The sequence below is a fragment of the Chrysemys picta genome, chromosome 5 (genome assembly GCF_011386835.1).
Source record: "Chrysemys picta bellii isolate R12L10 chromosome 5, ASM1138683v2, whole genome shotgun sequence".
NCBI classification, from domain to species: domain Eukaryota; kingdom Metazoa; phylum Chordata; order Testudines; family Emydidae; genus Chrysemys; species Chrysemys picta.
Genome location: NC_088795.1, coordinates 63,890,547 through 63,916,468, shown reverse-complemented (window position 1 = coordinate 63,916,468; position 25,922 = coordinate 63,890,547). Strand labels below are relative to the sequence as shown.

The following is a 25,922-nucleotide window of genomic DNA, read 5'->3' as shown; positions in this document are numbered from 1 at the left end:
ACAAAAGTAATCAATAGATTCCATGCTGCTCTGCTGGAATGTTGTATCTACACTATTCTATTGTAGGGAATTACTGAAATTGGTGCCCATCAAATTGCTAAACACAAAGGGCATGGGCATAATTCCCAGCTGTTCATGCTCAGTGCACCAGAGATTGGGGAGGCAAAGGTGTTGCTATGCCACCTTTACTCCTCCCCCCAATCCAGGGATGACTGGGGGTCCAGAGTGGCTCCTTGCACCAGTTAAAGCAGCCACAGGGTTGGTTTAACTTATGCCAGCCAGAATGATTTCCTAGGGACTCTACTGCCAGCTGGGAATTTGTGGAGTATACAATAGTCCAACCCCAGCATGTTCCCGGTACTGGTGGACTAGTAGGAATTGGTGTATGTCAGCTTTTCACTAACGCAGGATCCCCCCCATGCTGGGTGAATCCTCACATGCCTTCTTAGGACAGCTTTTTAAGGTAATTTGTTGGACTCGAAGTGTCATTAGCAGGACCCCAGCCGTATTTTTGTTCAATTAAAATTGTTGAGTCATTGAAAACCATGAGCCAAATTCGTGCCTGGTATAGCTCTCTATTTCTTCCTGCAGAATAGGCAACAAGTTAAATATCATCTAGGACAGGTGGGGGTTGGCCTGTGGAGTCCACAGCTATCTAAACAAGAATGGTGTTACTGCCGTATAAAGCCAGCATCAATATAGAAAACTTTGGCATGGGACAGTATGCATAACCATATGACAACTAACAGATTTCTCCATCAGCTCTAACAGCACAAGAAAAAGGGGGGACAGTTTAACAGACAGAGATCTCCCCTATTTATAAATGCCAGGACTTCTGGGTCCCTGGGATTAGAAATTCTTTATGTATAATGCAGTACAGCTGTGGCCATTTCAAGCAAAGCAGTGAGACTGTGTTACTTGAGTATGCTCTTAATAAATGCTTACTGAAAGCCCTGACTGAATTAAACCCAGTTATAATTTCACAGGTGCTATTAGAAGTGCAAGATTATCAGAAAGTTGCTTGGTCACTTGATTTACATGAAGCACAGCAGCAGGCATCTTATTAGGATGTTAAAAACATGTGCTTCACGTTTTTCCACTGGGAACATCTGAACACAAGTCATTTGTGGTGGACTGTTCAGAACGTTGCCCATTAATGACCATGGTACACAAAGAATAATGTGTTTTGGCTATTTCTAATCCCATTTTTAAGATTAAAACTATTAAACTATGAAAAATATTTCTTAAATAACGATGACTGAGAATCACATATCATTGCTCTTACCTGTAAAGTGCTGATGTGCACAGGGGTCCCTGTACCATTTACCGTGTTCTTTTTGGCTACATTGCCTCCTTTCCCTTCTGCTTGATCTGCCTTGGCAATTTTTGCTTTTTCAGCTTCAATTCTCTTTGGATTGTTCAGCATTACCTGAACCACTGCATACTCAACCAGTGAAGCAAACCCAAAAAGAAGACAAACAATCAGCCAGACATCTAAGGCCTTCACATAAGACACTTTGGGAAGTTCAGCAGCAAGAGTCATACATTCAGATGCCAAGCTGAGCACCGAGAAGATACCTAGAAACAGTAAAGCAATATATTAAAGTAATGAAAACTGTGCAGTCTTCTTAGCCTCTTCCCTGCTGGAGCTCTCTTCCCAGTCCCCGAAACATCTATACTGCTAGATTCTAATGGATGAGATTTCTTATGAGTGAATGGAACTTCATGATGTAGCAGGTATGCTTTGCGAGAAATGACCATCTGCTGAATATACATGATACAGATGCCTTCAGTTAATTAATGATTTAATAATCTAATCTAGACAGGATTTTATGAATATTAATAAACCCTGAATGCCTTGAGAGATAGATAAACAGACTTGCTAAATTACTTATGGTTACACACATACACAGAGTCATTTGAGTATGTGTATCTAACTCTGGGAAGATGGAAGGGAATGAAATACACTGTTAAAACCCTGTCTTTTCCGCCATATCCTTTAGCTCTAACACGATGGCCCAGAATTAAGCCAGAGGTGTCCCAGGAATCTAGACAGCATGGAAAATACTTTAAATGGTCTGTATCAGTGTAACATGTCTAAAGTACAAGTTAAAACTAGGTTTTTGGCTAAAAATCAAAAAGAAAACCTGTCCATAATTAGCTGTGCAAAGGAAGGAAATAAAATGGCTAGGGACTGCATGGTGTCTTAGAATCTCAGGTTCAAATGACTGGTGCTCAGAGGGGGACTTTGTATGGTCCCAATGAGCACTACTTTCCTAGAAGGTTCTCAAAACTCAGCAACCCCCAGGGATACATCTCACTAACGACAAATGTGGAGATCACTTCAATGAAGCAATTCAGTCATACGCAATTATGTGTCGAAAAGGCTATCAAATGGTTATCAGATTAGGCACACTTACACCCTCTTCCCAAAGTCAGAACTGCCATTTTTGGTGCTATGGTCTCTATTGGTAAAATTCTTCCCTCAGTTGCACCTGTGCAATCTCAATAAAGTAAGTGATTTTGGATGTATGTAAATAACTGCAAAATCTGGCAGAGGCATCAAGGCAGCCCATATTATCATCTAAGTCGATGACATGTATTGTCCAATATACACACTAAAATATTCATTTATAGGGATTTTTTTCTGATCCTTATCCACTTATGCTTGAAAAATTTTAATGGTCCTTATAATATTTGTTCTGCTCCATCAAAATAGTTTTAAGCTGAGCAGGACACAAAATATAAGACTTTATCACACCGTTCCCTTGTTGTTTATTTTGCTTAGATTTTGGTGAGATTGTAGTGGCCAGTATATTCAGAACTGCTACAATTAGAAATTTATCTGCCATCACCTTAGAATCCCAGATTTTATTTAGTATGAGGCATTAATCTAAAACTGGCAGCTTGTCAGATATTAGCTACTAAAACAAAGATGGGGGGGAATGATAATAATCAAAGTGATATGATTTCAAAGTCAAAATCTTTCAATATACTGTCTAGAAAGAGAGAATTTCCCTAGACCATTCTAAAGCTCAAAATTCCAGCTTTCCATTGGTGTAATGTATTTATTTCCTGCCATAGTGAGATATCAGACTGATATCACTGGGCCAAGAGTGAAAGTAGCAAATCTCTGTGCTTGGACCAGATGACTTTCCCTGTTTCATATCTGAAGCATTTGAGCACATACAAGAAATCCACCTTTTTTCCTTGCCTTTCACATCATTATGAACCATTTATCTGAGATGAGCTCATTAGAGATTTCCACTTCCCATTTTTAACAGTGGGGAGTGGAAATGCAAATACAATGTTAGAATTAAATAAAGCTCTATGTCCTATTTACTGCTCACTCTATAGAAAATGCTTACTACACCTATCCACTTTCATTCAACAGCCCTGAAAATCAACACCTATGCTGAACCTGAATCACCTCACCAGTAGCCAAACAGACTACCAATATGGGCTAGTAAACATCTCTTTGTAATTGGATATTCTTTGTAATATGTAATTATTTTTACTGTCTTTAAATATGTTTATTGGCCTAATAAGCTATTTTTGTTAGTATTATGTGATAGGTGTTGAAAACACTCAGCTCTTTACAGTCACTGCCCAGAAGTACGTAAGATCTTGGCGCTTACGATTTTGGACTTAAAGTTGGAAAACTAACTTGTAAATCCTACTGACTGAAAAGATTACAGCAGAGCTTTCATCACTTTGTTCAACAGGGCAGCTGAGGCCACAGTGACCTTCTGCTAGTTTCCATTTGTCTGGAAACCTGGGGTAAAAAGTTCAGTCTCAGAGTGAAAGAAAGGAAATAATGTTTTATCAGATTTCAAGGAAAGAATATAATCAGGTGGAGGAAAAAGAAATATTCTATTAAGTAAACATTCACTGCAAAATCAACACTGACATGGCTTAGAGAACCTGACAGCAGTTTGGTAAGTTGCACCTCTGAGTGCTGCTGTATTAGGTGCTTACCTAAACTGGCCCAAAGCAAAATGCTGGAATATGGTTGGGGAGAAAAAAAGAGAAACTCAAAGTTGAACTATAAACAACAACATTTTATTCCCCTGGAGCACTCAGAGGAAGGGCTAGGAGACCCTTCACAATTTTGCTGGGGTAGAGAAGTGCTTGGCCTGGGCTGGGAATGTATCTGTTCCTCTTCCCTCTCCTAGGGCCCCAGGTTGGTGGCAAAAGGGGTTTAGCCAGGAATACGGAACAGGGCTGCTCAGTGCCAAGAACAGTACCAACCTTTGCATTTCACAGGTTTAAGGTTACATTTCAATTCCTAAGCCTCATGTCCTGATTTCCCTTTATGGGGACTCCCCTACTCTGTGCACACACCCCTCCTACCATAATGTTCCTTTCCCAGTCACATGGAACTCTTAACCTGACTTCTCTCATGGCTCCTTCTAGCAATGTGCGATTCTTTTAGACCTGGATCCTCTTGAAACCCCCTCCATATGTAACCTGTTACTTGGATTCCCTCTTTAACTTCCTTCTCTCCCAGCTAATCCCTATTGTATCTTTACTGCCTGACTGGTGAGGAGTTTGGGGGGGAACCTTAGCAGTTTCCTCCATGCAACAGAAAGATGTTTTTCTTTTCAAAACAGCCCTTGTTCAACCACGCAGCTAGCCTAAACCTGGCTCCTCTTAATTTCATGGGAGAGGTGCCCAGTAGGCTAAGTAATAACATTTCCCCTTCCTTCCCTGATTTCTGTGTGTTGCTCTGTAGCAGAGCGCTGACTCACCAGCACGGCACCTTCTGCTGGTCATCTGGGAATTAGCTCTCTCAGCCCTGGAGCACCCTCTATGGGCCAGTGTCTCACCCTCGGTTACCTACCCCTCTGCAGTCCCTTTATCTCCAGCACATATAGGCCCCACATCCCTCTCAGACTACACTGCCCCTTACCTTGGGGTGCTGCTCCTCACCCAGGGAACCGCACTCCCCGGAGCCCACCTCACCTCAGCAACCCACTGCCAGTCTTCGTCTAGCCCCTTTACTCAGGGGAAAACTGCAGTCTACAATGGCCACTCATCACTGCCTAGGGGGTTGGACCTGCTGCCATTCCCTACAGCCCCAGTACCTCCTTTAGGCCTTCCTGTCAGGCCTCAACCTGGGAGATCACCAGGCCTGAGCTCCCCAGCTCAGCCTGCCCCTTCCCCAGCACTGCTCTGTTGAAAGTACCCTGTGCACCCAGGCAGCCTAGTCCTTCCCACCCCAAGGCTGGAGTGAGATTGCCTCACAGCCCTCTTTATACCATCCCTACCGTGCCCGAATTGGCTGCTACCTGTCTTCCTCTGATTGGCTCCTCGGGGCAGCCCTTTCCCAGATCTGGTTTTAACCCCTTTCTCTTTGGAGCGGGGTGCTTGCCCTGCTACATGCTCATATAGCAACTGATAGACAGTTCCTTTGCTCAGTACACAGTTTCTGGGGTCTCTGCACGGTACAACAAATGTAGGCAGCAACCAAGAAGCTGGGTTTGAGGAAACACAGGTACATAAGAATTGCCATACTGGATCAGACCTGTTGTCCACATATCCCACTTCTGTTTTAGAGAGATGTGTAAAACAGCCCTCGGTGGACAGTAATGGAATAACCAGTTCATAGAAGTTTCTTCTTAACCCCTGTCAGCTAGTGGTTGGCTTATGGCCCTAAGAGTGATGATTTATAGCTCTTATTTTTTAAATTTCTATCTGAGGTAATGGTGGGCGTTTTCATTACGGTGCTAATCCAGCAGAGCACTTAAGCATGTATTTTGCTGGACTGGGATGTAGTCAATAATCCCTTTTTGAATCCTTCTAGCTTCTCAGCCTCAATGTTATTTTCTGGCAATGAGTTCCACAGGTTAATTATATGTTCTATAAAACAGTATTTCCTGTCATCTGTTTTAAACATTCTGCCTTTAAAAACCATTGGTCTCCTCTTTGTTCTTGTATTATGAGAAAAGGTACAGAAGCACCTGATTTGCCTTTCTTGTGACACTGATTATTTTTATAGACTTCTATCATGTCCCCTCTTATTCATCTCTCTAAATTAACAGATCTAATCTTGTCACATTCTCTCTTCAAATGGAAGTCTTTACATGTCTCTAATTATTTTGTGGCCTTTCTTTGTATTTCTGTTAAATTTTATATGAGATAGGGTGACCAGAACTAGCAGAATTCATAGTGAGGCATATCACTGATTTGTGTAATGACATTAAAATAGTTTCATCATTATTTTCTCTCTTATTCTCTATACAGCCTAACTTTTTTCTCTTTTTTTTTTTTTGACATCTGCTGCAGAGGAAATGTCATACACAGCAACCCCCAGGGTAGTTAGAGTTAATTTAGAATCCAGGCATATGAGAAGTTCAAATTGTTCTTTTCAATGTGTATTACCTGGCATTTGTCAATAAAATTTCATCTGCCACTGTACTGCCAATTTATGTAGCTTTATTAGATTTCTCTGCAATTCTTCAGCCTTCTTTAGTTTTAACTAGCATAAATAACCCTATGTCATCTGCAAATTTTGTCCAGGCCCGCTCGTTTGATGGATGCCAGCAGGTTGTACTGAGATCCACCTACTGAATTCCATGTGCTGCTAACCCCCTTGTGTCTGAGTAGTGATTAGTCACTGTTTCAAGCTCTGGCTCTCAAGTGCTCTCCCCAGCTGCAGACCCCATGTGTGACACTCCTCTTGGGCAGTGGGACCCTGAACCCTGGCTGCCTAGGCCCAGGAACCAGTGCCATAGCCCTCCTGAGCCCCCAGTTGTTTAGACCCATTCTCCCCCAAGAATAATCTGGCTGGCGGAGCTCTGATTTCCCTAGTTACACCCAATGGGCACCACATACTAGTAAAGTAAGGCACACAGTTTAGCAAAGGAATTTCTTAAACAGACTTTACTCTTAGAAAGTATAAGAGAATTAGAGATCTATTGAAAACAACAAACTCTCGATGCAATCCAACTTAATCTAATCTCACCCTCTTTTGGGACTCACTGGATTTGATCCAAATCTTTAGAGGAGGCAAAGACAACCGTTTTTTTCCACACCCTCCTGCTGAGTTATGTGCTCTTGGTGATGAAAAGTCTCCCCTTGGCTTGCAGAAACCCTCTTTTATTAATTGTCTGTCCCCCTTTGGTCAGCTAAAGAAAAAACACAGCTCTTCTAGTCTAGTCACGTGATGAGGCCGGTGAGGATTCCAGCCCCCTCCTCTCCAAACAGGTTTCTGTGAAGACACAGTCCAGTCAAAGGCAGAGGACCTGTAGGCAGAAACCTCATTGTTCAAGCAGGTGAGAGTCATTCAATACTGATGGCCACTTGACTTCTGTGGCACACCTTTCCAGACATAGCACCTCACTGCTTGCCAGGTTCCTACTACCAAATGATCTAATTCAGTGGTTCTCAACCAGGGGTCCGAGGCCCCCTGGGGTGCCACGAGCAGGTTTCAGGGGGTCCGTCAAGCAGGGCCAGTGTTAGACTCACTGGGGCCCAGGGCAAAAAGCTGAAGTCCCACTGCATGGGGCTGAATCCCGGGGCCCTGAGCCCTTCCACCTGGGACTGAAGTTGAAGCCTGAGCAACTTATCTTCCTGGTGGCCCTAGGCAATTGCACTGCTACCCCCCGCCCCCAGCTTTTATAGGCAGAAAACTAGTTGTTGTGGCACAGGTGGGCTGTGGAGTTGTTTTATAGCATGTTAGGGGAGGTTGGGGGGGGACTCAGAAAGAAAAAGTTTGAGAACTCCTGATCTAATTCATAATGACCGCTACAAGTACAAATAGAGTTCATAAAACCAACTGGAATTTGTAATTGGACACAGACATATTCCCCACACTAACACGTCAATTCTCCTGATTAATTAATGAACATAATAAACAGCTTTTGGCCACTGACTTTCAATGGGTCTTGTGCTCCTAAGTCACTCAAAAGCTATTGAAAATCCCACCCATGGAATTTAGGCACAATTACATTTATTTCTTGAACCAATTCCTTAGGACTGAATTGACAGTAACCACTCTCTCCTCTTATGGCTCTCTATAGCTTGAATTGACAGTAGCCACCCTCTCTTCTTGTGGCTCTCTATAGCTAGCTATTCCAGAAGCAATCTTTTAAGGTGTGGAGCAATTGCTTCTCCAAAGGTTGTACAAATATGACATGATCAGTCGAGACACAGGGAGTTGACAAAACCCATTACTGCTGCTTTGTTGGATTTAGTTGTCTCTGAGCTCTCTCAACACTGCATACACAATACAATTTTCCTCATACAAAGGAAAAACATTAGTATAATTTTACAAGCATATTTGTATTTTTTGACTTGGGATTTGTTTCAATATGGATTATAATGTAAGGTCCACTTCACGCAAAAATTTTCATCTCATTAGACTATAAAAAGTCAAAACTTCAGGATGCTGCTATAAAGTTAGGTTTATCCTGATGCCTTACTGCAAAACACAATGCCTGTAATTTGTGGGGACTTAAGTCCCAATCCTCCCTCAGTAACACTCATTCCAACCTCCTGAGAAAGGAGTAGGCAAATTATGTACAATCCATTGCTTCCTTTTGGGGTCACACCAAATACCACATAATTATGCTGCTGTATTACATTAAAAAAAACAGACACATATATTCATTTACTGAGACCAAGAAATACTCTGAAGTTTGTATATATATAATCCTCAAATACTGTACAATCTGCAACATGCTTCTTATAAATTTAATGTTTAATTAGTTCAACCTTTCTACTAAATTACTTTTAAAAGTTGTATTAATGCATAAAAAGCTGAAATATAAAAGTTCAGGTTTTAATCATATTGAAAATGACTATATGAAAGAGACTTGTTTGCAACAGATTTTTTTTATTTCACAAAAATATATATTTTCCGTGTATTACTTTATAAAAATTCCTCCATCTAAACATTTATTTCTCTCTGTTGCACTTTATATTCATGATCCTTGTAAAGTTGTAAACACTGTAAAGTTAGAATATGATATACTCCATGTGCTATCAAACTAAAATAAACAATATTTCATAGACAAATTTATGTTTTTAAAGGAGCAAGTAAAAAAGAAAGGAGAAAGCATATGCATGTGATGGATATGCTAAAATACTCCTTTAAAAAAGACAAATTTTAAATATATTTATTATATTTAATGTAGATTTTATTTTCATTTAACATCTATTAGAGTATCACGTACAGTCCAATTAGTCAAGTTTGTTTTTTCTTAATCAATTCTATGCCCCTACTGCTTGGTAGCAAATGGAGGATCTGATCTTGCTCCCATTCAAATCAATGGGACTTTTGTCATTGACTTTATCAGAAGCAGCAGCACTCCTGAAGACTAGTATTACCTCTTCTAAGCCTGAATTCAGCCCATAGGAAACCTTAATGTAAATTCTTACGTGTTTTGCTGAACAGGATGGAGCACATGGTTAAAGTACTTTTATAAATCAAGGCCCTGATGAGACAGAAGCCAGTCTGGTAACATTGATTGTTAATCCTCTTCAGAACATTACTACTATTTAATCTTCAAACAACTGCTGCAAGAGGTAGGTATTCTACACCTTAATAATCATCTTGATTAGCCATTATTTTATATATATTATTTCAAGTTTCTATAAGGTGCCTATCACCACCATATCTGTGGTGCACGCTATACATGTATAAGATAAAAGCAAGAACTTTTCCAGTTATGGAAAGTAGATACATCACAACCTCCTTGCCTCAAAACACATTAGAAGGCAGAGATAGGAAAGCCATGCCTAAACACTAGATATGGCATTAAGCAAAAGCCAGGATGAGGAGATGTGTTTTATAGAGGCTAGAAATGGAAAGGTTTCAATGAAAATGAAGACCATGCAATGGGATGCAGTTGCTTTCAATACCCCATCTTTTGCTATCAAAGCAACTGAAAAGGGTAAAGTGGTGCTAAGTGCATTCTGACAGTAAGTGTAAATGTCTGTTACCCAGTGGCACTCTTGCAGCACTTGCATCAGGATTGATCCAAAATGACAGCCATGACAGAACAACAATAAGCAGTGTAGGAGCATAAACACCCATCATGTAAAATCCAACTTGTCTTCTTAAAGTGAAGATTACTTCTACACAAGTGTAATAACCTTTAAAGAAATAAACACATTAATGTTCTAAATGTTTTACAGGCCAACCTTTTCAAATTTGAATGCCTTAGCATTACTCAGAATCCTGCCCTGTTGAAATCAGTGGAAATTCTGCCCATGATTTCAATAAGGCTCTCAATGAATTAGGCTTAAAATAAATTGTTTTCCCCAAAACCAAATAGTTCATCTGAAAACATGTTTGAAGCACATATGAGAGCTTACAAAACCTGAATGAAAAGAGAGCTGTAGCTCATGACTGGCCTGTTGCACTTGACCTTTCAGAACACAGAGAAAATCACAGTGCCTGCTGCTAAATCAATCTCTAGATTTACAAGTCTTTCTACACAGAAAAGTAAAGTAATATCTTGTCATTGCTAGTGGGTGTTCCTGCAGGCATATGAAAGGTCATATTCAGGAAGCCAAATAGGGACAAGCAAAACCAAAGGGAGAAAAGGGGGCCAGAGGGGATTCTTCTGTATTCCAAGGAAGTGTAATGCATGGACAGAGACTAGGGTTTTCAAGCATCCAAAAAGAGTTAGGCTTCCCAACTCACACTGGCAAAATTCTGTTCTCGAAGATGCACGGTCTCCAAAAGCAGAATTTTGCCAAATGGAAGCAGAGCACTTATCTCCCTTAGGCTCGTGAAAATCCCAGCTGGTATCAATTTTGTGAAAAAGAAGGAAACGCTTATTAAAATAAGGTGTACAGCTATGAAGTCTTGTTCAGATTAGAAAAAAATTAGAAAAGTAGAGACCTAAAGCAGGGCTTAATGAAAATCGCCATGATAATGAAAGTTGATACAGATATTTTTTTGTTTTGGTACAAAATTTTAAAAGATCTCTAAATTTAAAATTGGGAAAAACTAGGCAAAGAGGCTCAGGCTTATTTAAATATGGAACTTCATCACACAAACATACTGCTGGACTACCTGGAAAGGTGACTGGAGCAAAGACTAAAAATGAACTCCACAGTCCCCTATATTTGCTGATTGAAAACAAAGGGATCAAGGAATATGGTGGTAAAAACAGTAGCCAAATTCTGCTCATATTTAAATGCATGTAACTTCATTGACATTGTCTTATGTTCACCTGATTTGATAGTATAAACACAACTCCATAAACTTCATTCTCACCATCTCAGGGCAAGACTTTTCCCAGGTGCTAATGTTTTCACCCCTCAGCTCATAGAGAGTCGAGAAGCAATATTATACAATAAAAATTAGTCTATTCCAGTTAGTAGCTAAAGTTGGTGAAAAGCAAGTATATCTTAAATATAGAGCTTAAATAGCAAAAAGGGAAATACATTCTTTATGTTGTTACATTAATAAATTGTTCACCACACACAGACAAAAACAGAGTTTACAGTTAGAAGCTGTTTGAATATATAATAATCACAAAGCCAAGTACAAACAAAAAGAGAAGTTTCAGAGTAGCAGCCGTGTTAGTCTGTATCCGCAAAAAGAAGAACAGGAGTACTTGTGGCACCTTAGAGACTAACAAATTTATTAGAGCATAAGCTTTCGTGGACTACAGCCCACATATGCATCCGAAGAAGTGGGCTGTAGTCCACGAAAGCTTATGCTCTAATAAATTTGTTAGTCTCTAAGGTGCCACAAGTACTCCTGTTCTTCTTTTTACAAAAAGAGAAGGAGTTTTCCTTATTATTTTGTAGGTAGAAGACATCCATATGCTCTTAATTCTTCTTCTCCCCTTTTATTGATCTTTAGTCTGAGGAATTCTTCCTATGCAGTTTGTGAATGGTTTCCAGATATTTTCAAATTCTTATTTATTTTCCACACTATTTATGACTTTAATGTGTTCAGCTGTTTGTGTTAGGTCAAATCAAATTAATTCTGGCTCTGGCTAATGGCCTTGTATTATCTTTCAATAAGCAGAATATAATATTCTTTGCCATCACCATTTATCATAAGGGTATTCATGAGAAATTTCTGACTGGCACACAAAGAAAAAGAAATGCAGGGACTTTTATTTTAGTGCAGGCAATGATGATCATAAAAATGTAATCCCCAGATTTGCTTTTGCTTGGACAAGTACAGAACATACGGATCCAATCCTACATCTACTGAAGCAAATGTTAAAAACACCCATTGACATAAATGGGTGAACAAGGTCGGGGACTATGTTTGCAGTTGTCATGCATTTCCAGCATAAACCATAGCTTTGAAATCCGGTTTGTACATTAATGAGGTGCTCTTGTACAGTACATGAGATTGGCTTTAATTTGGTATTGCAAAGAGATGCTCTCCCACCATATGCCTTCAAAATATGAACCTTTAGTAAATCAATATGCAAACCTAGCAATGCCTGTCTGTATCTGCAAAGAACCTACAACAATATCTCAGACAGTCATCTCAAGGGTGTGTTAAGTCCTAGTTATTACAAAGGTGAACATTGCTAAGAGAGTTGGTAAAAAAAATTGATTTTTTGACAAAAATGAGTCAAAATTTGACAAAAACTTTCATGAAAATCTCACCAGTTCTAAATGTTAACTCTTTCTTTCATATGAGAAAGAAAAAAAGAGGAACATCGAAGATATTCACAATCTACCATTCAATATCTTATTTTTCTATCATAAGGGAGCACCACTACTTCCTTCCCTCCCTTCCCCCCAAATATAAACAAAACCCCAATTAATCCCACTCAACTGTCAAATATTTTTCCAGCATCCAAGCATAGCACAGCAATTGGTCCTAAGTATTCCATTTTTCACCATCCAAATAAGATGCAACAGCCTCTTTTGTATGATCTGGTGCTTCCCTATTTTATTTAAACACTATCTGGCCATTTGAAGCTCAAATTCAATTTTTTTAGTCTAATTATTAGCACTTTTGTGAGTAATGTATTGTTTAACTGTTTAAGAATTAAATACCCCTGTAGCTGTTACATAAACTGGTATTTTATCCGAAAGTAGGGTGAATAGAATTGTTGACTAGCACCTCTGGATTGTACTTTTTATAGTTGTATAATTTTGCTGGATGTGGAGTAATTCTATAATATTTTAAAATGGTAAATCACCCAGAGACAATGGATTACCTAGCAAAGACTTAACAGATTGAGAATTCATTCCAGTTGTAGTTAAGACCATAGTTCCAAGGAATATTTACACTGAAACCTGAAATAATGCAAAGCTTAATTGATTTCAAGTTCCAATACAAACTTCAGACTCAGATCAAATTAGCTCTGAGGATTATTACGATTACTTGGGAACTCTCCAGATATAGGGTATGATTCCACAGTACCTGCAGGATAACAAACACTATCCTTTGACGGAGCAGTTTCTTGATGATCGCAAGGGGAGCCTCAGAGATTCCCTTCCCCTTAGCTCTCCTTTCTGTGTTTTGCTGGAAGCTTTCTGCAAGCCAGCAACATATGTTTCAAAAAGCTCTGACCAAAATACAAAAACATGCTCAGTTGAAAAAGAAATGCTGGTCTTTGCTTCTGGATGTGAGCAATTTCATAGCTATGATTGTTGGCAGAAATCAATGGTGGTAGAAACAGACAATAAATCACTAGAAGCCATATTACAGAAATCATTGTACAAGCAGAGCCTGGATTTCAGAATATCATGAAATTGCAAAAGTACAAATACAGGACCTGTAAACATTTTTTTAAGAGCACCCTATCAAAAAACATGAAGCTGCAGGAAGAAGAGTTTGAAGTAATACTCAAGTATTCTGAAACAAAATTTGACAAGCTCAAACAAGAAAACTAACATGACTCAACCATAAAACAATTTGAAAGAGTAGTTCTAGATGAACGACCAGCCAGAAAAGCCCAGGCACTTTCAAACATAAAAACGTATCAGCACAATGGAAATGAAATTGCTATGGGAGGATCAGAGACATCTAAACAAAAATAAGGATGTCATCTATCCTGACCTCCAACATCTCAATGTCTGTATTAGTTTATGGTTATTATATTTGACTGTTATTGTGTTATTCATTTCTAAATTATTGATTAGTTAAAAACTAATGTCCTCTTCTGCAATACAAAAACTATCAATGCAACTATTAATCATTAACAAAATACAAAAACTAAATGCAAATTGAAATCTTTAACAAATAAATTAGTTAACAGAATTACGTACCTGTGCCTTTATAATATTTGGTACAGTTACCATATTCAATATCCTCTTCTTTAATGTCAAACTGGGGCAAAGCAATTTTTTCTAACTGAACAGGATCTCCAGATTGCCAGATAAATCGTAAATCATCAGTTGTGTAACCAACTACAAGAAAAAAAAAACCCGAAAAACTTTAAAGCTACCTTACACCAGAGTCAATTCAGCAAAAACATATATATCTATATATATGCATGTATGTATTTCTTTCATTTCTTGATTCCTGCTTCCTGTCATAAAATTATCAGTTGATTCACAACTAGATTTTTATTGTCTATTTGTTAATTAGGACTTGATGGAACTCTGTATTACTGAAAATCTGAAACTGAATGAGAGTGTTATTTTAGCACTCAGTATTTAAACAGAGAAAACAGTGCCTGATTCCCCACAACTTTTAACATTGTATTGTCATTTAGACTCTGATTCAGCAAAGAACATTAACACATGCTTAACCTTAAAACATGTTCTTAAGTCCCATCAACTTCTATGGGATTTAAGACTGTGTTTTCCTGGTTTTCTGAATCTGGGCCTTTCATGTGTACAAAGTGGCCTTTCATGTGTTCCTTTCTGATTTGGACAGACTTAAGGGCCTAATTCAGAAAAGCATCCCTTCAGCAAAACACTTAAGCATGTGCTTAACATTAAGTACATGCCTAAATTCTACTGAAGTCAATACAGTTTCAGAACATACTTCAATTTAAACATTTGCTTAAGTGCTTTCTTAAATACAGATAGACTTAAGGACATGCTTAAGTGCTTGCCTAAATCTGGGCCCACATAGATCACTTTTGACCACTGCATTTAAACATAGTGCAAAGCAGTGGAAAAAGCAGGCCCATGATGTTTGAGCATAAAAGGATGTTAAACAAAAGTGCAGTCACAATCGTGATTTTACATGTCACTTTTCTGTCTGCCTGATATTCATTAAAAATGGAGTTAAACACAGATAGAGCATGAAAAGTAGTGGGAGGAATGGGGGAACATATAAAGGGTAAATTGAGAATGCAATATAATTTTTTTCTAAGAATGCAGAATCTTTAAGAAATGCTTAAAGAGCTGTTCCATTCAGGGGGTGAGAATTAGGCACATGATTTTCACATCTGAAAAATATCTGTGATAAAAAACTAAAATGTGAATGACCCTCTAAAACTTCTCAAAACTTAATACTTATGATCTCCCTCCACATTTGTGTCATAAAAGCTATATCATGAAAATAAGTTTTAATACGCCCTTAATAAATGTATCTCACATCCTCAATATGGACAGCAAATTACAACAAAACTGTTCTAGTCAAGTGGGGGAGTACAGAGAGTGTGCTTAGTAGACAGTGAGAGGTGTTTAGAATTGTTAACAATAACTGCAAATGTGAAGAATTAGTGAGGGAGTGGGAGGCAAGCATATGGTCAGGATAGCTGATGATGCAGCAAAGAATCAGAGTAGAGGGAGAATGTAAGTCTAAGAGGATACCTCAATTGGCAGAGCAGAAGAATAAAGAGACAGGAGACCAGAGGTAGTTAAGGGCATAGTCATGAAGGATACTTAGTATGAGTCAATTTTCAAGTGGCTGGGAAGTCAGTAGAGGTCTTTCAGGACAAAGGTGATAGGTATGAGAGAGGTGGTAGCACTCCCAGCAGACTGGAGTTTGGATAGGAGGATCTCTAGGAGGCCTTGCAGGAAATGTGTTGTAAAAATCAAGGCATGAACTAATTCACAAAAAAGCAGTTCTTCGTGTGTATGCTGAGGAAGACGAGGACTATATTGCAGAGATGGTAGTAAGGTGGACTAGTAGAAAATAGTAATGAGTGCTGCAGTGGAGATTTTGGAGTCAGGGATAACTCCAAGATTATAGCCCTGTGAAGTGCCAGGAAGGTCAGAGGCGAGGAAGGAAATGCATGTCTTAAGCCTGGTCTACACTAGGAGGTTATGTCGAATTTAGCAGCGTTAAATCGAATTAACTCTGCACCCGTCCACACAACAAAGCTATTTAGTTCAACATAGAGGTCTCTTAAATTCGACTTCTGTACTCCTCCCCAATGAGGGGAGTAGCGCTAAATTCAACATGGCCATGTTGAATTAGGGTAGGTGTGGATGGAAATCGACGCTAATAGCTCCGGGAGCTATCCCACAGTGCACCACTCTGACGCTCTGGACAGCAGTCCGAGCTCGGATGCTCTGACCAGCCACACAGGAAAAGCCCCGGGAAAATTTGAATTCCTTTTCCTGTCTGGCCAGTTTGAATCTCATTTCCTGTTTGGACATCGTGGCGAGCTCAGCAGCACTGGCAACGATGCAGAGCTCTCCAGCAGAGATGGCCATGCAATCTCAGAATAGAAAGAGGGCCCCAGCATGGACTGATCGGAAAGTCTTGGATCTGATCGCGGTGTGGGGCGATGAGTCCGTGCTTTCGGAGCTGCGATTGAAAAGACGGAATGCAAAGATCTACGAGAAGATCTCAAAAGCCATGACAGAGAGAGGATACAGCCGGGATGCAACGCAGTGCCGCGTGAAAATCAAGGAGCTGACACAAGGGTACCAGAAGACCAAAGAGGCAAACGGACGCTCCGGATCCCAGCCCCAGACATGCCGTTTCTACGAGGCACTGCATTCCATCCTAGGTGCGGCCGCTACCACTACCCCACCACTGACCGTGGACTCTGAGGATGGGATATTGTCAACGCCTGCTTCCTCGGAGATGTTAGCGGACGGGGAAGATGAGGAAGGAGATGAGGAGGACGAGACAGTCGACAGCGCTTACAACGCTGATTTCCCAGACAGCCAGGATCTCTTCATCACCCTCACCGAGATCCCCTACCAACCGTCCCCAGGCGTTAACCCGGACCCAGAATCAGGGGAAGGATCAGTCGGTAAGTGTTATAAACATGTAAAGATTTATTTTGAACAGAACATTAATATTAACAGTGAGTTTTTCATGATAACTTTGCCCTAGGCGCTTAAAGTTTTAGTCTTTGGCAGTGCAACTACTGCCAAAAAATCTAACAATGTCCGGTTTATCATGATTGGTTTGCCCTAGGTGCTCTACTGTTTAGTCTTTGCCAGTGAAGCTACAGTAAAATTCGGTCTATATGTCCGGGGATAGAGCTGAAATCCTCATGGGACATCTCCATGAAGCTCTCCTGGAGGTAATTGGAAAGACTTTGCATGAGGTTCCTTGGGAGAGCGGCCTTGTTGTGTCCCCCGTAGTAGGAAACATTCCCGCGCCAGGCTAGCAGCAAGTACTCCGGGATCATTGCCTTGCAGAGCATGGCGGCATACGGCCCTGGTCTTTGCAGGCTTTCACGAAGCATGCATTCTTTGTCGCTCTCTGAAATCCTCATCAGAGTGATGTCGCTCATGGTGACCTGCTTTGAATTAGGGGAATGTTAGTATTGGGACTGATTGCCTGTTCCTTTACAGAACTGTAACCGGTGGTTTACAGCCATGCGGTGGAGGCGGGAGAGGGGCAGCATACAGGGATCTTTCCCGGGGACAGCCGCGAGGGGGTGGGACAGGGGCAGAGTTCATGCTTGCCGGATTGCTGGCAGCAGGAACTGGCCAACGCTAGGAGCATTGCTTTGAACGTGAAAGCAGGGCACTGCTATTATTAAAGTTTTAAGCTGCCACAAGTCTACGGCTTACCATGTCAGCCTGCTACCCAAATTCCGCTGTCCAGCCACGCTTGTCTGATCTGCACTGCAAGACCCCAGGCACTGAATGCGAAGGCCGAAAATTCGACCTTGTCCTGAGTGCGCATGTGATAGGTGCTGTGCATGGTCTTGTTCACAGAGAAAGACTATGTTCTTTGTTCACCAAAAAATTTATCTTTCTGAGGAATTCACTCCCTTTTTCCCATCCCACAGCTGTGACTGTCTCCCAACCTACCCTGGCATCACACTCCCAGAGGCTGGCGCAGGTTAGGCGTAGAAAGAAAAGGACACGGGACGACATGTTCTCAGAACTTATGGGCTGCTCCCGAGCCGAGGCAACCCAGCAGACCCAGTGGAGGGAGAACATGTCGCAATACCAGCGAGCACACAGCGAACGGGAGGAGAGGTGGTGGCAGGAAGACCAGCAGGCAACTCAAACGCTGCTTGGACTAATGAGGGAGCAAACGGACACGCTCTGGCGCCTTGTGGATATTCTGCAGGACCGGAGGCAGGAGGACAGAGCCCCGCTGCAGTCTATCTGTAACCACCCTCCCCCGCCACAAAGTCCCATACCCACCTCACCCAAAGTACCAAGAAGGAGGGGCAGCAGAGTCCATGAAAACTGTCACTCCACCCCTGCAGACTGCTCAAGTACCAGAAGACTGTCATTCCCCAAAATTTGATAAGTCCTTTCCTTCCCGCTTCACCCAAGCCCCCATCCCAGTTTCATCCCCTAACTGTGTAGTTGCTAATAAAAAATACGTTTCTGTTAATTACTGTTTCCATCATGTTTTTTTAGAGGACAGTCTGTTTGAAGGGGGAGAAGGGGGTTGGTAATTGGACAGGACAGTCACCTTTACTAGGGTACAGACACGGGGACAGGTTCAGCAGCAGGTCACACACACATTGCAGTCACTAGGCACCCTGGTCAGTCTGGGAGGTGGTTTTCATTTTCTGTGGGGGGGGGGGCTATGTGACTTTGTGGCGGGGGAGGGTGGTTAGAGATTTAATGCAGCGGTCCTTATCCTGGATCACAGAGCCACGCAGCAGGGGATCTGTAACCGTCCTCCCCCTGCCAGAAAGTCACATAGCCCCCACAGAGTCCAGAACAGAAGGGGTGGCAGGCTCCGTTGAAACAACCAGTCCACCAGTGCGGACCACTCTAGAAGCAAGAGCATGTCATTCCTCGAGTTTAGAAGCGTCCTTTGCATCACTACACTACACCCGCTCCCCACCACAGTCTGCGTCCCAGTTTCAACACTTTACCGCGAAAACAGTAATAAAGAAAACGGTGTTCTTTAACAAATTTCCAGTGATTTTATTTTTAAACGTGTGTTGGAGGGGGGGAAGGGGGTGAACGGGGTATGAAACTGGAGAGGATAGTGAACATTCACTGGGTAAAGAAACGGGGGCAGGTTCAGTTTCTCTGTAAACAAACGTAATAGTCACAGGTTACCCTGCTCACTCAGGAATCTAGCTTTCAAAGCCTCCCAGATGCACAGCGCGTCCCGCTGGGCTCTTCTAATCGCACGGCTGTCTGGCTGGGCGTAATCAGCAGCCAGGCTATTCGCCTCAACCTCCCACCCCACCATAAAGGTCTCCCCCTTGCTCTCACAGAGATTGTGGAGCACACAGGAAGCTGCAATAACAATGGGGATATTGGTTTCACTGAGATCAGAGCGAGTCAGTAAGCTTCTCCATCTCCCCTTCAGACGTCCAAAAGCACACTCCACCACCATTCTGCACTTGCTCAGATGGTAGTTGAAGAGTTCTTTTTCACTGTCCAGGGCGCCTGTATAGGGCTTCATGAGCGAGGGCATTAGCGGGTAGGCTGGGTCCCCGAGGATCACAATAGGCATCTCCACAGCCCCAACAGTTATTTTGTGGTCCGGGAAGTAAATACCTTCCTGCAGCCATCTAAACAGACCAGAGTTCCTGAAAACACGAGCGTCATGAACCTTGCCCGGCCATCCGACGTTGATGTTTGTAAAACGTTCCCTATGGTCCACCAGTGCTTGCAGCACCATGGAAAAGTAGCCCTTTCTGTTAATGTACTGGCTGGCCTGGTGGGCCGGTCCCAGGATAGGGATGTGAGTTCCATCTATAGCCCCATCGCAGTTTGGGAATCCCATCGCGGCGAAGCCATCTATGATGACCTCCACGTTTCCCAGGGTCACTACCTTTGACAGCAGTACCTCAACGATTGCGTTGGCTACTTGCATCACAACAACCCCCATGGTAGATTTGCCCACGCCAAAGTGGTTCGCGACTGACCGGTAGCTGTCTGGCGTTGCAAGCTTCCAGAGTGCTATGGCCACTCGCTTCTGGACAGTCAGGGCCGCTCGCATCCGGGTGTCCTTGGGCTTCAGGGCAGGGGACAGCAACTCACAAAGTTCCATGAAAGTTCCCTTCCACATGCGAAAGTTTCGCAGCCACTGTGATTCATCCCAGACCTGCAGCACTATGCAGTCCCACCAGTCCGTGCTTGTTTCCGATGCCCAGAATCACCGTTCCACAGCATCAACATGACCCATTGCCACCATGATGTCCACGGCGCAGGGTCCCGTGCTTTGTGACAGGTTTGTGCCACTCTCAGATTTCATGTCCTCACCGCGCTGCCGTAGCCTCCTCGCCCGATTTCTCAGCATCTGCCTCTGGAAAAGGTGGATAAGGTGCGAGGTGTTGACAATGGCCATAACTGCAGCGATGGTCGCAGCGGGCTCCATGCTCGCAGTGCTGTGGCGTCCACGCTGTCACTCACCAGAAAAGTGCGCGAACTGATTGCCCGCCGGCGCTTTCAGGGAGGGAGGGCGGGAGTGACGGTTGGATGACGACAGTTACCCAAAACCACCCTCGACACAGTTTTTTCCCCACCAGGCATTGGGGGCTTGACCCAGAATTCCAATGGGCAGCAGGGACTGCGGGAACTGTGGGATAGCTGCACACAGTGCACCGCTTCCAATGTCGACGCTTGCCCCATTAGTGTGGACTCACACAGTCGAATTACTGTCCTTAGTGTGGATACACACATTCGACTTTGTAATATCGATTCCACATATTCGATTTAAGTAAAATCGAACTACTCTCGTAGTGTAGACATACCCTTAGAGACATAGCTGAGGATACTTCTCTTGCAAAGGTGGAGGATACCTGTGTTTCTAACATTCAATTTAACATCACATCAAGGATTTATATGCTTCAGAGAGATTGGGAGAGAGCGGAGGGAAAGGTAAATGGAAGAGTTAAAAGGAGACAGAATTAGATGTCACTGGCATAAAAATGGTAGTTGTGCTTAAAATTGTTAAATTTTTAGTGTAAAAAAGAGGCGGCAAATGAAGCAGAGAGCTTTTGGGAGACTAGAGCAGAATGGTTTAGAATCAAAGGCACAGTCATCACTAGAGACAAAAACAACGAGGAGTCTTTGTGACACCTTAGAGACTAACATCCTTTCATGTATTTATACCTGCTCCTGTATTTTTCACTTCTTGCATCTTATGAAGTGGGTTCTAGCCCACGAAAGCTTATGCCCAAATAAATTTGTTAGTCTCTAAGGTGCCACAAGGATTCCTCGTTGTTTTTGCTGATACAGACTAACATAGCTATCACACTGAAACTAGAGACAAAGAAATGGTCATTAGAGATATAGTAGCCAAACTTGGTGAGGAGGGACTCGTATCTATTTAGTGTTCAGGCCAGTCAAAGAGTATATTTCTTGACGTCAGTGTCATATGCTGCACTGAGATTAAAAAGAATAAACAGCACAAGGAGTTATCTTTAGCAAAGTGGAAGAGGTAACTGAACAGTCCAAGCAAAGCAGTTTCTTGCCATGGAGGAGGTTGAAGACATACAGGCCTGGATCAAAAGAAGGTGAGCAGTAAAGTAATTGGAGAAAGTTAACTTCGCTAACCTCACCAACACTTTACAGAATGAGTGTAACTTGTGCAGGTGGTAATAGCTGTTAGGAATATTGGGGTCAAAGATAGATTTCTTATCAATTATGAAATTTTTAGTGCAGTAGTGAAAATGCTACAAAGTAAAATGACGATGGCAACACAGGGAGCTAAAGCTGGAAGGCATCTCGAATTGAGTGAGCTGAGTTAAGAACTAAGACCTACCATACCAGATCAGGACACCGGTCAATCTAGTCCAGTATCCGGTCTGTAACACTGGCCAGACCACACGCTTCAGAGGAAGGAGCATAAAACTCTATAGTTGACAATTATGACATAACCTGCCCATTGGGGAAATTTTTCCTAAACCCACCAGGCAAAGTTTGACTTATCCCACGATGCAGGAGGGTTTATATCCCTTCTGTTTTTTAGAATCTTAAATGTAACTGTAGATATTTCTTTTCTGAATCCCACCAGGCTCTGTCTCAATAACATCTAGTGGAAATGAGTTTCAAAGGCTAATTCTATTTTAAATAAAAATGTATTACCTATTATCAATTTTAAATTTGCTGCTTTTCAACTACAATAAATGTCCTCTTGTCCTTGAATTATGAGGGACGATAACAGAAGCATTTAATTTACCTTCTCTGAACTATTATATACTCAATTCATCTCCCTCTAAACTAAGCAATGCCAGTCTTTTCAGTTTCTCTTCATATAGAAGCCTTTCCAGGCTTCTAATAATTTTCATCACCTGTTTCTAAACCCCCTCTATTTCTGCTATTTTCTTTCAGACACAGGGTGACCAGAGGTGGTAGGGAGATCAAGAAGGAGGCGTTTTACTTTCCCAAGGGAATGTTTGTGCAGCCAGATGTGGTAGGAGCAGAACAGCTATAGATTTTGGGGAAAGACTAGCGGTAAAGGAAGATAGATTATGGAGTTGGTGGCTGTGGTGCTGTTATGGATTAATGAAATTTTGTATTACAATGATGTTACAAACTCTTGATAACTGCTAATGGGAAGAGTAAAACGGAGTCAGGTAAGTGAAGTGGTGTGATAGTGCAGAAGAGTCAGTGAAGATTTCCAGTGCCTTTGGTGTCTGCAAAATAATAAAACAGTGTCTTAACAGATGAGAGGAAAACATGTTCATACCTACCTGGTCTGTCTCAGTTCCCACCCTTGGGCTTTCCAGTAATGTCAAAATAGGCTTTTGTGTGTCAAATAACACCCCTTCTTGGGGTCTGGGTTTATTAACAAAGTTCTCAAGGAAACACAAGAACCCCTACCCAGTCTTCCTGGCTGGCTCAATTGTTGGTGCAGGTTTCTTAGTCCTGTCCCTGCTGAAGCTCTTCTCTAGCAGACTTATTCTCCACACTTTATCCGTCCTCACTGACTCCTGTGCTCTGCTGACATGCACCTCCAAACCTGCTGCTGGGGAACTAGGGAGAGTCTCTCCCTACTCTCTATCAAGCAGCAACTACCAGGACTTTCAACATAAGTCTTTCTTTCTCTCCCCTCTGGCTCTCCATAGGTCTTGTTTTACCCCATCCCAGAAACCCTGATTTAGTCATAAGACTTGCCTGCCACATGACTTCAAACATTTTCTCCATATGGAGAGGCAAGCTACGTGTGTTACAGAATTGAGGCTGGACCCTTCTCCCCTTAAAGAGCCAGTCACCTTGATACATCTCTTAAGGGCTCTGTGTTCATCATTATGCCAGGGGTTCTCAAAGTGTAAGCAATGGAGAATGCTTTTACAAAAGCAAGTTGTCAGGAAAAAAAACAAACACCAGCCCCCCAAAAACACAACCACAGGGCTTGGTTCTGAGAGAATGTCCACAACTTCCATTATCGTCAGCAGGAGCTATGAGTGTTCAAAGCCTCTCCAACTCAGACTATTCAGTGTAATTACTATCTCAAATTACATAAAGGTTATTAGAGACTTTGGAATGAGAGAAAGAAATATTGCGGGAGAGTCTCTCTTTGCTGAGATCTGGTTACGGCTCCCCTATCCTGAAGTACAGCTGCCATATGCAGCTGTGTAAGTTATCACCTGCCAGTTAAGAACTGGTGGACTGGAACTGCGCCCAAAGTGCCTTTCTTTGTCCTCTACACAGAGGTAAGGGGAAAGTCAGCAAAGGAGCCAGATCTGCTGGCTTCATTCCTGCTGAGAGATCCTCCTTAACAGGGTGTGACAGGGTGTACCTAGCCTTTGCAGCTACCTAACAGAGGCCCAGCGGTTCTACTGTACCCCACCCCAGAAAGCAGAGACGTGACAGGAAAGCAACAGCAAAGGTGGGTCCTCCAGGCCTGCCTAGACAAGCCTCATGGAAGAAGCCAATAAGAACCCAGCAGGCTCAGATAAAAGGAGATACCGGGCCTTAGCAGGTAAGTTCCTGGTTGGGATCAGAGGATTAAGGACAGGTGTGCCTCTGCTCAAAGGAACTTGAGGGATAACCAGAGTTTGTTTCTGACTGCATTTCCTTGATCTGGGTTTGCAGGGAGAGGTGAGTGCCCCCATTACACTGGGGCATTCCCAGTTAGTCCACTATGGCCAGATTCCTTTGTCTCACCTGAGTAGAACAAGACAAAGAGAAGAGAAGAGAATTTGGCCCATAATTTTTAAACTTTCAAAACAGCAAGTGATTAACCCACCCTAGAATCCAAATCTTTCTTGACTGCTGGAAGCCAAGACAATATTTAATTATTACTACTTTAAAACATTTGATCTGTATGATCTAAAGTAAAGCCTGGGTGGGATTTATTGTTCAGAAGATGTATCTAAAAAAACCCCATCGCTCATTAAATCCTTAAAGCCCGAGAGTCTGTATGTAAATAAAGACCTCCTATTATATATAGCTCTCTGCTCATCTAGTGGGTAGCCCACTAAAACAGAGCTCTTAACTGTAATCCTTCACTAGTTACCAGACATTTTCCTTTAGCTCAAGTGATATGCACCTGGGTGACTGGAATCAAGGGTTCATGATATGATCCCCAATACCATTTTAAAGCTTTTTCCAATCACTGTGATGTTTCTATGTATGCAGTTTGTGGCTTTATTACACCATTTTTAGTAAACTGTGCTCCATTTTGGTATGTTTAAGCAAAGGTTTGGATGATATACATAGCTGTTCTAGTAGATTGTTAGAGTTACAGTTTAACATGGTGCCGGGGGCTTTTTTTAAATACACATATTATGCCAATATTTTGTGACATGGGTGTATTCAATCTGAGGTCAGAATAATGCCTAAATGCATACCATTGGGGAAAATGCATCCAGAGACCTTCCATCAGGGACACATTAATAAGATTGCTCTAGAATTCAAGAGCATAAGCACATAGTCAAATCCATTTAATTTAGTGAATTTCATGATTTTTTTTCCAGATGGTGACCTTTTTTAAAAAAGACTGACACTAGGTAAGAAACAATTTGGTTTTGGAAGTTCCATTAGTCAAGTAATTAAGTAAAACAAAACATCTTATAGGTAACAAATAAGTGAAACAAGAAAGCATCCTCACTGTTGGAACTGGAAGGAAATGAAGTCCATGAGCTAACTTCTTACTGTTGCTAGTTGAATAAAAAAGGGCAAAAGCTTAAATCACACTATCACTGAAGGGAGAGAGTGATAATCAATTCCTCCTCCTCACCAGTTTGAATTTAGCACATCTGGTATTAAAGAAAGGTCAGTGTTTCTAATAAAGTGGAGAAAACTGTTCATGAATACTTCTTCCTTGAGTAAATATGATATCTATAATGCTGATAATGGGCCTTGTATTGAAGTTTTTCTCAGGCAAACTTCCACGGATATCAGGGTTTTGGGACTCAAAGGACTGTAGGATTGAGCCCAGTATTAATTAAAAGTATAAAACCTAATTCAAACCTATTATAAACAGGGGCAGACCTATTTAATTCAGTAGATTTACACTCAATAATACAAGAGCTAATTTATCCCAAAATATTCTGCAGAGGAAGTGGTTGTCATGCAAGTTAAAACTACCTGAGGGAACTACTAATTCATTTTTCCAAATGATATTTATGTCCTGATTTTAAATGTCTTCAGAAATGCTAAACAGTGTCATTATGTGTTTGTTAGCAAAAAACTAAATCTAGAACAAATGGTGCCATAAAAATTAGAAATTTTTGTAG

General features: G+C 41.7%; 3 protein-coding genes across 8 annotated transcripts in view; 1 reads left to right on the top strand and 2 right to left on the bottom strand.

Moving 5' to 3' along the window:
- Positions 1–25,922, bottom strand: part of GLRB (glycine receptor beta) — a 112,984-nt gene that overhangs the window by 16,243 nt on the left and 70,819 nt on the right. For 3 of the 6 annotated variants that reach the window (XM_065596484.1, XM_065596483.1, XM_005299323.5), the window contains exons 7-9: positions 14,209–14,349; positions 9,949–10,101; positions 1,286–1,578 (exon numbers count right to left, since the gene is read on the bottom strand). In XM_065596484.1, the coding sequence (XP_065452556.1) occupies positions 1,286–1,578; positions 9,949–10,101; positions 14,209–14,349 (587 nt within the window). The remainder of the gene's footprint in view (positions 1–1,285; positions 1,579–9,948; positions 10,102–14,208; positions 14,350–25,922) is intronic. The other 3 variants (XM_065596485.1, XM_005299324.5, XM_065596486.1) reach the window with 2 other exon arrangements.
- LOC135983656 (uncharacterized) lies at positions 16,382–18,568 on the top strand. The gene is made up of 2 exons (XM_065596487.1): positions 16,382–17,105; positions 18,099–18,568. The coding sequence occupies exons 1-2, from the start codon at positions 16,529–16,531 to the stop codon at positions 18,566–18,568; spliced, it is 1,047 nt and encodes a 348-aa protein (XP_065452559.1). The 5' UTR covers positions 16,382–16,528.
- LOC135983657 (uncharacterized) lies at positions 17,111–25,343 on the bottom strand. Its single transcript, XM_065596488.1, has 2 exons — positions 25,295–25,343; positions 17,111–21,081 (listed from the first exon to the last, which is right to left on the bottom strand). Exon 2 carries the CDS (start codon positions 20,300–20,302, stop codon positions 19,331–19,333), a length of 972 nt encoding a protein of 323 aa, XP_065452560.1. The 5' UTR covers positions 20,303–21,081; positions 25,295–25,343; the 3' UTR covers positions 17,111–19,330.